The sequence below is a fragment of the Ceratina calcarata genome, unplaced genomic scaffold, assembly GCF_001652005.2.
Source record: "Ceratina calcarata isolate Rehan_Ccalc_2016 unplaced genomic scaffold, ASM165200v1 scaffold27, whole genome shotgun sequence".
NCBI classification, from domain to species: domain Eukaryota; kingdom Metazoa; phylum Arthropoda; class Insecta; order Hymenoptera; family Apidae; genus Ceratina; species Ceratina calcarata.
The window spans coordinates 578,003-591,114 of NW_017149195.1; the positions used below are offsets into that span (position 1 = coordinate 578,003).

The 13,112-nt window shown below is 46.2% G+C and overlaps 1 protein-coding gene across 24 annotated transcripts in view; it reads left to right on the forward strand.

The window, feature by feature from the left end:
- The window catches only part of cac (calcium voltage-gated channel subunit cacophony), a 99,835-nt gene that overhangs the window by 42,786 nt on the left and 43,937 nt on the right, over positions 1 to 13,112 (forward strand). For all 24 annotated transcript variants that reach the window (XM_026812298.1, XM_026812317.1, XM_026812295.1 and 21 more), the window contains one exon: positions 12,923 to 13,037. In XM_026812298.1, coding sequence (XP_026668099.1) covers positions 12,923 to 13,037 — 115 coding nt within the window. The remainder of the gene's footprint in view (positions 1 to 12,922; positions 13,038 to 13,112) is intronic.

The window sequence follows — 13,112 nt, forward strand, 5'->3', positions numbered from 1 at the left end:
AAGAACAGCGGCCACTTCGAATTCTCGTTGACTCGATCGCAATTCGGCTCGCCTCGCATAGATATTTATTCTACGCGGGAGAGATTTATCGCTTTCATTAAAGCGGCAAACCATCCGGATCCGCATCCGGACCGTTTACCCGCGCGACACCTTTTGCTCCACGTTAGTACTGTTTTCCCTGCATTTCCTTTCTTCCTTCCCTTTTTTCCTCAGTTTTTTTTTTTTGCTACACTGAACGAATCGAAAATAAAGGTCGACGACCCGATTCGGAGCGCGTCCCATTCGCCAGTGCGACGAGCAGTCGTCTATTATCCGAAATTGGCTTCAACGTCGCTCCCGTTTTCCTTCCAATTTTAAATCGGCATCCTTCCATTTCTTTAAAGCTCCGGCAATACTTTCGCGGAGACGAGCTTCGAATAGCGAAACGCCGATATTTAACAGGCCTCGAAACCCAGAGAATGACCGAGGTCTCTATAAAGCTTTGATAGGCAAATGTTACCGAAATTGTTCGTAACATATAAAGCTTTGTCGTGGAGGTGTCGAATGTGATATCGAATATCGCTCTTGAAGCGATCTAAGTTCCAAACTCTACGCACCAAGTTTGCGCTCGTTGGAGCACCTAAAAGTGAAAACTTACCGTATCTCGGCAACCCGACTAAAATTTCCAAACTCGTACAAGGACCGTCCATGCGGTGGATAATTATAACACGTCTATAAGGTCACCTTTATATCGAAATATTTTAATATTTCATATATTTTAATATACGAGAATTAGAACAGTTAAACGATAAAGACGGTGTACTCTCTTTAAAGATATTTTTTTGGTTCATGTATGTTCATCCATTTGATATCATTGGAAACGCGTGAGAAGTGTCACCGCGGAGATCGTATTTACTCTTTGAACTGATTTGCAGGTGCATGGTTTGGAATGTTAGAGCTATTCTAGCACTCGTTCCGTAATTCAGATAGAAGGTTTACTGGGTAAACGAAGTCGAGTTTAGTCAGGGTCTTTTCGGAAGGAGATCGACGATCCCAGTCCTCGGGAGAGGACATTAATTTACGAGAGATCCGTAGGACCGGTTCTTCACGTAAAGGCAGCAGTTACGTAACTGCCAATTAAATAATGGCTCGAAGCGTGCCGGTGGGTCGTTTGGTCGTTCGCTCCGGCTAATCGCGCGGCCCTCGTGTATCTAATCTCGATGCGGATCGATATCAAAGTCTCGCATCGCGAGCTCGATGATCTCTGGCGAAACGTCGGAGAAAACTATCCGCTATTCGTTCTATTTACAGCGCTATGTTCTTCGCGGATTTCGTCGTTTGTGGATATTTACGAGCTCCGAGCCGGACCGCATGGGGAATATTCCGTCCATTTGTTCGCATCGAGGTAACCTGGTCGCGATAAAGAAAGAAAAGCGGAATGGAACGGAGCGGAATGGGAAACTTTGTTATTCGGTCGAGAGGAGAGATAGATTCTCGAGTCGACAAAGGGAGCCTCGCGTCTAGCTGACGACCCAAAAATCGCGTCGGACGTTTCGAGGGAAGAGAAAGAGGACAGCCCCCGTGGCGCAACGCTATCTTCTCGCCGCCTGCCTCCGGGTCCATTCTCCTCGGATCGTAAAAAACCGCGGAATTGGGTCAAAATTCCCGTTTCGCGAACCGTAAAATAACCGTTGCACGCATCATCGCGACGCTTCGTGCGTCGTGTCTCGTATTGCACCGTTCGTCGAGGTTCAGCGCTTTTCTTGATGACGACGTTCCGCGTCGCGCCTGAGTTGGCAGTAGGGGAGGCGGCACGTGCGAACCCGAATTCGCAGTTGGCAGAACTGGCTCTGACGCTGGCGAAGGAAGGGTGTACGACGACGACGACGCCGGACGAGGAGTCGCGGACGGAAGAGGACGCGAAAGGGGATGGAAGAGGATCGGCTCGAATGGCCGAGGAGGGGCCGAAAGGGCGGCATGAATGAACGATCAATAGATATATAGCCTGGTTGCTTTCGCTCTGTCAGGTATTCACTTTTTCACGGATTCCTGCCGCTTCTCGCTCTTTCGATCACAGCGCTGTTATAAGCGGTTTCATCAACTCTAATTTCTCAAAAATATTGCAAATAGGAATTGTAACGAATTCGAAACGAGCTCAAACACATCTTGCATGAAAATAAAGTTCGCACGATACGTGTTTAAAAGTCACCGAGCGAATTTAGCATTCTTGAAAAAGGTATTCACTTTTGCTGATTATTGCTAAGCGTCCTTCGTACATAATAAAACTCGCGATTCCTTAGGGACCTACCGCGGGGAGGTTTTCTCGCGTCCATGCGATGGTATCGCACCCATCGTTAGAGTCGCTCAGTTCGTTTAACCTAATTGCCGTACCAGTTTCAATTATCTTCCCACCCGATGCGCGTCGAACGTATGCAGCTTTTTTTTTTTATTAATAATCGACCAATGGTGTGGGCCGGGGTAGCTTCGGACTGGACATCGTTTGGACTGTGAAAAGAGACAAGGGCGAGGCAGCATTGTGGGTGAACCGAGCGTGGGCGTGAAAGGTCCCGGGAGAAGCTAGGGTTCCGCATGATTTTACGCGAAAGCGGTCCGCGCGTCCACCTTGAAATACCGAACGCTTCGTCGACTCACGGTATATCCAGGCGTTATGCTATAACTCCTCGGACCAGGGAATTTTCACGACATCGAAAGTTTCCGACTATAAATAGCTGGACGCTGTGACGCGGTGGGCTAAAAAGGTTAAACAGAACGGCGTAACCTCGACCGGCATTTGTTCGGGTTTTAGTATTCTCCGAACGATGCAGGGTGTTGAAATTCCATGGTGGTGGAAAAGGTCAACCGTCTCATGTGTCGCCAGTTCGGCAATATTTTACAAAGCATTAAACGCACGCTGCCGAATAAAATATTTATCGGCTCGCAAAAAACTCGGTGATTGGATTAACGATCCATGAAAACCTACTCTCATCGGAGTATTCTTCACTTTACATAATATTACACACCTCGATGTTTCATTTATTTGCGAATTCAACCCGGGTTAGAGACACTCTTGTCGCGTGTCGTTGATTTTCGTTAACCGATGAAATATCCGCTAAGGATTGCGTATCTTACGACGATGACCAATGACGTTCGAATGCTCGGTGACCTCGTGGCGTGGGCGAGGGGGAAGGATCCTCCCAGCGTATGCTTACGTACGCTGCGTGTATGCGTACGTACACTGCGCACACGTCGACTACGCTCACGTTGTATTCGGTGCGTGCGCCCGCGCGTGTGTAGGTCGTGTCCGTTCTACCGACTCTCTCTCTCTCTCTCTTCCTCGCTGGCTCCTGAGTCTCGGTTCGTACCACTTGGCAAATGCTGGAGACGTCGAGTCGCCCTGGTTGACCTTACGTACTATGTATTGACAAGGGCGCCTTCCCTGATTTATTAAGCTCGAACGACGCGGCAAGGAAATAAGGTCCTACGATGGAAATACATCGCTGAGAGACAAAGAGACTCGAACATCTTACGAGTCGACTTTTAGAAGTCTACTCGTTCCTTGCTGAATTAGAAAAACCAGCTCGCGTTAAATCTGACGTTGCAAAAAGTTTTATGCAGGCGGATTATCCCCTTGGCGACTATCGTGTGTTCATGGATTTCATTTAAATAAGAAATGAAAAATTTTATTATATAATAATTATGCGGATACCATATTAATACCAGATCTTATATCTTATGATGAATAAATAGTACAGTTGTATAATATGATTTATTTTGTTATCGTTTATTTGATTCCCAATCTGATTCATAGCTTGGCAAAAACAGTAGTACGAGAAGTCGCATGGTCGTGGACGGACTTGGCACGCCGAGTCTTTTAAGTAGAACAGGCTCGCGCGTGGTCAGACCAGACGAAACGCGGAAACGAGTTTGGCACGCTTAAACTTACATACTGATTCCACGATCGCAGTTTGCTTAATGGTTTCCTGGAATATTCGCTAAGATCATCGTCTCGACTCTTTTATTTAGCGATAAGCAAGATTTATAACGCGACGTATCATATTCATGGGAACGAAAGATTCTCGGAGATTGCGCTAGTTCGCTTAACGTGGAGTCAATGCCAAAAGGCACATCCGTTACGAAAGTCAGCGCGAAAATTTGGCAGGTTTATTCGCGAGAACGAGTTCACGCGGACGTTTTCGTATACAAGAGAAATGGGAAATTCCTGGGTGACCCGGTTAGAGGTGTTAAAAAGTCATTGGGCAGAATGTCGAACTCGCGCGGGTTCATGGCGCAAACTTCCTGGAAAATTTAAATACCGTTTCCGTACGTAACCGCAACACGTCGCGAAAACAAATTCATAATTATTTTCCGCGACGAGAATATTCCGTGGAATTTGCAGGCCCGGGGGGGGGGAGTGGCTCTGTTCAGCTGCCCATTGACTCAGCAAAAATGCCTTTACGCCTCGAGTTCCAGGAACTGTACGTAGGCGTTGTAAGTAGGTACACGCGTTAAACGAATTTGCATATAGCCTAATTAGCATTCTTCGGGGAACCGCGAGACCGTTGCGAGACCGAGTCGCTTTAATCTATTCCTCTTATCAATGAACGCGCGCGAGCTTCTTGGAACGGTTCTTTCACGGTCGTTCGCGTGTTTCATCCATTCACATGCGGTTCGCGACTACTGCCACAGTCACCAAATCGTGCCGCTGCTTTATTTCCTTAATCCCTGGATACGCTAAGTCGTGACGGAACCGGACGCTGTAGAAGAATTTCACAACCAAGAAATCGGAGACAACATTGTCGTATTCCTGTTACGAGCGTCACCTGTCCTGGCCAGGCACGCTGGACGAAAATAGGTCACTGCTATCGAAGACGCTCGTCGCCTTTACCAGCTCCGTTCCCTACCTATTCCAGAGTAATCGAATCGCGTTTAGAGACGAACGATTTGTTTCGATCGTTCGAATGGCTTCAACCATCTAACGCATCTGCAAATCGTCGTACAAGTATCGTACGAACAATACTGAATCTAGTTATATATAGAATATAGTTCGAAACGCTATTTAAATTCGTTTCAAACATGCGCTCGAAACGAAGCATATTTTAATAAAATCGATAAGAGACTTATCTACTGTATCGCAACATCTGGATCAGTTTATGTGTACAGTTATAAGTTCAGAATATTAACCATAGGGTTTTCTTAGCGCAACTGTTGATAATTTATTTGGTATAATAAATACGAGACGAGTCAGACATTCCTGACGTGGCGTCCGTGACGTTCATTCGTTTCGCCTCTTTCTCGCTTCCCTTCGCTCGATCCTTGTTCATCTGTAAAAGTAGTCCCGGAGCATCGAGGCGTCTCCTCGGTCTCCTCAGGCGCCAGACGATCGCGCTCTCGTTTATGGGTTCTACCAGTTTCCTACGTTACGAGCCACACAGTAGTTAAGCATGCAAGCTTCGTCGCGTCCGTTCGTCGTCTACCACTTGAGCGCTCGCCAATCTTCGGGGCTGCCCGCTTCCTTCGATCGTCCTTGTTTTCGTCTATCATTCAGTTTTTTCATCTCCACCTTTAGTCGAATGCAGAAAATCGATATAGCTTCTTCTGTCCGTATTTTAAAAATAGGAACTGCAGTTTGTTCTGAGGGCAAAATCGTACGTTTGTTACATCATACAATATCGTTCGTAGCCGTTCTTCTCGTGCGAACGGGGAAGGATACGTGTAAAAATCTTGCGCGTAAATGAAATCCGTGAGTCATCGTGGATTGACGAACTCGCGGCACGAGGTACACGTAAACGTACGCAGTGGCGTAACGCGCGATCCTGAAACGGGCAAGTCAGGGGGTTGACGGCGGTGGTGGCGGTGGCGCAAGGTGAACGAAGGGGGTCGGGAGGGAGGAGATCGTCGAAACGGATACGCGTATTCGCGACACACGTGTTGTCGGCTGACGTAACCCCGGTTTCAAATAGACCGAAAGGTAATTTCGCCGGGGCGCGTAGGCGGTTATTATGGCTAGGTGGCTCTTCAACGTTGGTTCTTCCCTTCCTCGTTTTCCACCCATTTCCACCGGGTGGCATCCGCCCGCGTTTATACGAGTTTAATGCGCGGACAATGCTATTACCGCTATTTATGCACCCTTGCCCTCGTATCAGCCTCGTCTCGATGATTACGCACATTTTTCTAGCTACCGCCGCTTCTATTTTTATCTCAACCGTCGAGGTGTCCACGAGATCAGACCCGAGACAGATATCAGTCTTCCCCAAGTGTCGATATCTTTGCTGATACATTACTGAAAGAGAAAGGAACAACCGGTCGATAATTGAAATCGTTTCCATAAATTCAAAAATGCTTCAATCTTTTTATAGTCGATATCGCTTTTAAACGTAGCAACGATTTTGGAGCACGTGCTCGGTGATAATAACGAGGCTGTCGAAACCTAGAATGAAACGTGTACGTCGATTGAAATCAATCAGCGAAAGGTGTTCGAGTACGAGGCGTTCCGCGCCGCGTCGCGTGGCGGTCGAGTTGTCGATAACGCTGCCGATCGATCTCCCGCTGGCTCCGAGCGCATACATACAACGTACAGAAACTTTCGTTCGCGACTAAACTCGCGATTACCGCCGCGAAACATTGTTACACGGCTTGTTGCGCTAATGAAACTTGTAATTGCGAAAGCCTCGGGTTCGAGTTCGGGTTCTCGCGTTGACGCCGAGCTAAATTCATTTCCAAGACGTAGAACGGAGCACCGCGCCGGTTCTTAACCTTAGAGGGGCTGCTATATAAGTCTCTATGATTCCACATCTATACAAATTCACGTGTTCCTTAAGTCCAGAAATGAACTTTTGCAAAACGAAATTCGTCATTGTTTAGAATTGCTATACTGTAGAAAATAATGAACAAATGATTATATATTTGATTTATACCTGTACGTAAGAATGTTAAATAATACGAGATCGAATAGACGAGGGTTAAATTCATCCTAAGACTGCATCTATTATACGACGCGACGTGTAGTTGCTTCTTTTTTTACTACTTCACTTGTACGTAGAAAATGGAATCGTTGCGTTGGACTGGTTTCCAAGAATTCTTCTTTCAAGCGTGAGTTTATTAGGAACGCGAGACGGTATTGGCTCGTCGCGAGCGTATAGCGGTCTCGGCGAAATGTTGGCACGGTGTCTCCGGCCGACGCGATTCCCGTGGTCGATCGACTGGCGCCCGATGCGCATCAAATCGAATAATTAAGTCGAACATCGTCTGGGGTCATCGTGTCACTCGATACCGAGACCATATACCACTGCATCGACATTCCCTCGAATGCCGTTGCCCACCTATCGCCACCTCGACCTACATCTACGCACCGCTCCGCGATATGCCGTTCTCTATAAGCTATTTCGATAACTGCCGCAACTACACTGGAAAAAAATCTGCGCTCGTTAACTGACCCATCGAACGAATAAGAAATTTCCAAATCTGTGACCAAAGATTCCAAATCATTTTTGTAGAATGTAGCTATTAAATATTGAAAATTACAGGCCCTTTTCAACTAAAGAAATATTTTAGTAAACTGCTTAAAGACTGGTTCGACTTGACGTATCTAAAATGTGACGAGAGTATATTAAGAAATCGAACGATCAGTTTATGGCTTCACTACAGAGCGTTAATAAGACATTCTCGATTTGTCCAGGTGTAAGATGAAAATCAAAGACAGCGATAGATAGATAAATCGCGTATGAAGATTCGCTGAGAAAACGACTGCAATTACGTCGGGTGCACGTATACTAGCGTTAGGAGCTCATCGTGAGTCCGACGGGTGAATAAAACCCAACGGGGCTGCGCATTCCCAGTGCTCCTAGCCACCGCACGGGTGCACGCGCACCCAAGCTTTAAGCTCGTTCCCACTAGGTAAGTTCGCGTCTACGTTTCTGCAGCCAGCGCTCCGCATTCTGATTAGCAATACGCTTCGAGGGCTCGTCATCGATACAATTATTCCTCGTGCAGCCGATAGTATGGATGAATAGAGCTTTAAGAAAGCGATTGTTACGGACTTGGCCGGGAAGAGAAAAAATAGTTTGCGTATAAGGCATAAAGGGTGGCAAAGGGACGGTGGACGGTGATAGATGGTTGGTTAAAGCTTTAAAGAGAGGAGAAACCCGTACAAGCGTCGGCGACGTAGGGTGTACGGAAGGCTACGCGGCCGTTCGTAGCGGTCGTGGCTACGGTTGACGTCACGGGACAAAATGGCGGTGGACGGTGACGTCACCAGGAGGGCACTCCCTCCCTCGGGTTGGCTCCGCAACGTCGGCCGAGGGTAGCCTCGATATCGAGGAGATGCCGGAGGATCCACAGAGGGCGAGAGAAGGTGGGCGTCACGTTCTCGCGTCATAGTCCACAGTGGTGGTCTTGGAGCTTTCGCAGATTTTTGGCAAGATCGTTGCGTGTATTTAGTAGCCGCCGTTAGCCGGCTTTTCGGGTAACGATCGGCGGCCGGGAGACGCCCCACCCTGGCGGTCGAGCCTCTGCTAACACGTGGTTGCACGAACGTGAAATCTTCCTTGAAACAGAACCATTATAGCTTTCTATTTAAAACATCGTAAGTTTCGTTGTAACACGATGAGACGGTAACGTTCTTACTATATAAACTTTTTCGATTCAATGTACGCCTGATCGCGAGAAATTGTAAAGCTAATATTTCACGATCGATGACGAGTCATATAATTTAAATTCACAAATCGATTCGTTTAATAGTCAAAGGACTCTCTTATTCAGTCGATACCTTCTATCGGTTGTCTGAAGGGTGTGAGGGATACCGCGCACGTGGCGCAGAGCTGCGCGGCACGACAGCAGCAAATCCGAATCCCCGGCAGGCCGGCGCACTCGAGCTGCTCCGCGATTCTTACTGTCAGCCGGCCGCCAATTCCATCCCCTTATCTTTGCTCACCCTCTTCTTTTCTTTGCTCTCTACTCTTTCTTACGCTCGAATATCTTCCTCTAATCGTAACCGGTTCGTTTCGTTTCTGTACCTCGCAAGGCGTGTGCGAGAGATTCAAAGGAACGAAATTACCGGCTTCTTTTTTTAATTCTATATAATATTTTTTTCTTTAATCGATTTTCCTTTCTTAAAAAAGAAAATATCGTTTGACTTTCGCTCGCGATCTGTACGCGTGCGCCGATTGTTGCGGCATGCTCCATCCACGTAGACGTAATGGTTTGTTTTAAGGGTAACGAGGCTGAGAAATTCTTTATTGCCTGGTTAGTTCGTTCGTGATTTATGCAACTAAAAAGTTGACAATAATTCGCGCGAAGTTGCATCTGAAAATATTGAGATCAGCCTCGTGGCGGAGGAAAGAGACGGCGGGTAAGAAAGCCGATTGGATGGTATTAGGTGGCTGACTAAACGACTTATCGAAAGGGTTAACGGGAGAATCATGCCGCACCGATACAACCAATTTTCAAGGGGATCCTGCTAGCCAGGCGTCACGTCTCTCATATTGATTTCCCGAAAGATATTAATAACCCTCGAGAAGTATCGTCGATAACTGATGAGCCATAATAAACTTCTAAGTGCCGTCCCAGTTGCTGCGAATAGACACTAATCTCTATGCTACTCGATGCTTCGAGACTTCTATCCGTCAACTGTGTAACACTGATAGACTTATTTTTCTAAAGCATCGAAATAATTTCTAGAATCATCCACCCTTTCATCCGTTACTTCATCCTATCAATTTCAATCCTAACGCGATCCCAAGTAACGTTTTGTGGACATACAAGATTTATGTAGATACACTATTTATCTTTTTATAAGATCGATCTTCGGCAATTGTTTAAACTGCAAAGTTTTTATTTACACCTGTGCAAAATCGGAAATGTTCTCCCCTTGGAATCGTTCGCTTTGCAATCTGAAATCGAAGGGCAATTATTTTTTAGTACACCTTCGACCTATTCGTCGATTATTTCGAGTATTCTTAAAAAATTTGCTTCCTCTTTCTTTAAGACTAATTTACCAGCTCTGAGATCTCGATAGTACAATTAGTACCAATTCAAAGAGTGAAATATTTTCCCTTTTTTTTCATAATTATTTTAAATAAGTAAATAAACTTTAATTATGGAATAATGATTCGAACTTAACTAGAGGCGTGCATTTGAACCGTTGATGGAATCTTTGTAGCGATTGTATCGCGCGGCGCTTTGATCCCATTACTTGTCAGACTATTGGCCGACCTATACTACTGAATTCTGACTAAACCGAGAACCAGGCTCGGAGTAAACGGGAAATCGGCCTTTCCGGAAGCACGAGCGTGCCGAGAGAATTACGACGGAACGTTTTTCGGTTCGTTGATCCACGAAGAGAAGCCTCCTGGCAACCAGCTTCCTAGAATCGAATCCTGTATATTCGCGGGCCGAAAGGGAGAGGGAATCCTCGTGTTAATTGTGCCGCGAGTAAAAAAGGCGAACGGCAGGCGACACGAGAGTTTGGCACGGGCCTCCGCGAGCTGGTAAAAAGTCTTGGATCGCTTTGCCTCGCATAAATCGCGATCAGCCGACGCTTTTTCGGCTCGCGATCAACTGCTACTATCAATTTGTCGTTTGTTCGTCGCAATCGGAAATGGGACGACGCGTTACCCGAAATTTTAACCTCGGTTAGTTAATGCCCGTTGCACGTAATTTACTGTGAAATTCTAGGAATCTGGCGTCAGCAACAATTCCTGTCGTAAATCTCTCGGAAGCACGATGCTCCTAGAGCTAAATTGCCGAATCGATGTCTGCGCGCAGAGAATCGAGAGACACGGTGTATCGCGCCTATGAAACCGATCAAAGATCCTCTATGCACGATGCAATAGTGTAAATACCGTGCGATTTACGGAATATTTTATATCGTACACCTAATTAGTTTAAGATACTTGGCTTTATAATTGCGATACACGATTCGAAGAGTACGATTCGCGAAGTTGTCAATTTTTCGTCCGCGTGTAATCAGCGATAACATTTGCACCTGTTGCGGTGGGAGAACTATCATCGAGACAGCTGAAACCTGGTTAGTCGACGCGTTGCATCGTGCCACGCTGTCGAGTCATCGCTACGTGAGGCAGCTGGTTCATTTCGAGAGTAGTATCGATTTTTCCGTAACGGAGCGCGCTCTATCTATTATTCTCGTCTCGATTTTAATAATTCAACGCCGCTCGGTTGCGCCGCGCCGGAGATGAAGCGAGCGGACGGACAATCTGGTGGAGACTCTCCTCCGTTTAATGATTCGCTGCCAAAACACGCTGATTTCATTTCACGAACGATGTCTCCCGAGTTTAATACTTCACACCGTCCGTGGTCTCCACGCTTTTTCTCATAAACGTATCGATGACCGGTTCAAGCAGAAAGATTTAACTATTTATTGACTGCGTTGTTCGACTCAGGATGAGAAAATGAATTTGCTAGGTGCGCAGAAAATCTGTGGGAACACGATTAGTCGTTGACGTAATAACCGAGTATGGATCGTTCGACAATAACGTTGTTACTGTTATTACGACACCGCGGCCGAGTGATAATACCGTGATAATGCGTTCCGTATGCAGGTAGAACCGCTCGGCGTAGGTGGGAAATTATTCCTGGCATCGGTAATGGACTCGGTATCTGTGGCCTGCTGACGTATTACATTAAATCATTATTAATTGTCCGAAAATGTCGCGTGCCTTGCTCGCTTCAGAAATCACACCGACGAACGAGATTAAACGTGATCGTAAATCGAGATCTTAATATTAATTCGATTTAACATAAAAGATCCTGTTTGGAATCCGAAAATTTTCCGAAAGGAGTTTCGAGGCCATTCTGAGACTTAGCAAATGTGGGTTGAATGTCAATCTCCTGCCACATCATCATTTTTGTATTTGACAAGCGATGTCTCGCACGCGAATCATGGAGAAGACCGATAAAAATGTATATTTCGTTCGGCGATGCAAGTGCTTTTTAATAAAACAATCTCGCGGCGAACCGTTTGCGATCGGTGCTGGAAACGGGCTTCAGCGTTTATGTGGATGATGGGTGACGGATCGCATGAAACGCGAAGCAATACAAAAAGAATCGGTCATCTCGTTTGCGGACGCGTTCGAAATTTTTCAAAAGTGCTGGAACGCTGATTGCGGGTGAATAGAGAATCAAGCCTCGTTGAATAGGGAAGCAATCTTGGAGCAGCAACGATGCTCAGAATCGTGAAGGAGAGAGGAGGACGTGCTGGAAGGCACGCACCGAGATGTATCGGTGCACCGTTTCTGTCATGGAGTTATTACATTACCCTGATTGCACTCTCTCTCCTACGAGAAGAGAGCCACGCACGCTGTAGGATCCCCGACTGTAAAAGTCTCGGCTAATGCTGTTAATTAGACCGAGCGGCGCGTTATATGCTCGAGGCGGCCATTAACGAGCTCTCTCGCGAGACACTTTCACGCGTTCTTACCCCGGACGATCATTCGTGTTTGCTCGTGCTTAAATCCTCAGGTCTCGAGCGGTTCCCTCGTAGGATTTACGTGCGATCGATCAATAGATTTCAAATATAAAATATAAAGTTAATAAACTCGGTCATCTGTTTCATATATTCAATGACTCTGTCACGTCATTAGACGGAAGCTTCACTCATCTTTCTCGTTTCGCATTACTAATAAATAAACGTTCTTCCTAACTTATATCTATATGAACTATAGACTCTATAATTGTCTGTAAAATCTACTATCTCAATTCTTCTGCTCGTTTATATTCCTATGTATATAAAAAGAGTTCTCGTTAACTCGAGGAATAAATAAATAAATATTCTATTTCGCCTTCGATTATGGTGTTTTTCGCGGTGAACGGAGTTTGGGAAATCGATTATGTATCCTCTTTGGTGGCAGCGTGCCGCGTCACTAGAGAACTTCGAACGATTTTACTCTAACGGCGACTAACTCGTTTCGCATCGGTTGATGTGTTGCAGGTTGGCAGCGCAAGAGGCGGCACAAAGGGACCCTGGATACACGAGTCAGTACAGGAGAAGGCCGAGATTGGCCGGACTGAGTGGTCTCGGTGACTGGACTAGCTTTGGAGGGCAGGTAAGTACTTCGCTCGAAAAAGCCTTCGGAGCTTAGGACTTTCTTAGGACTTTTGGTCTCTAAACTTTAGAGGAA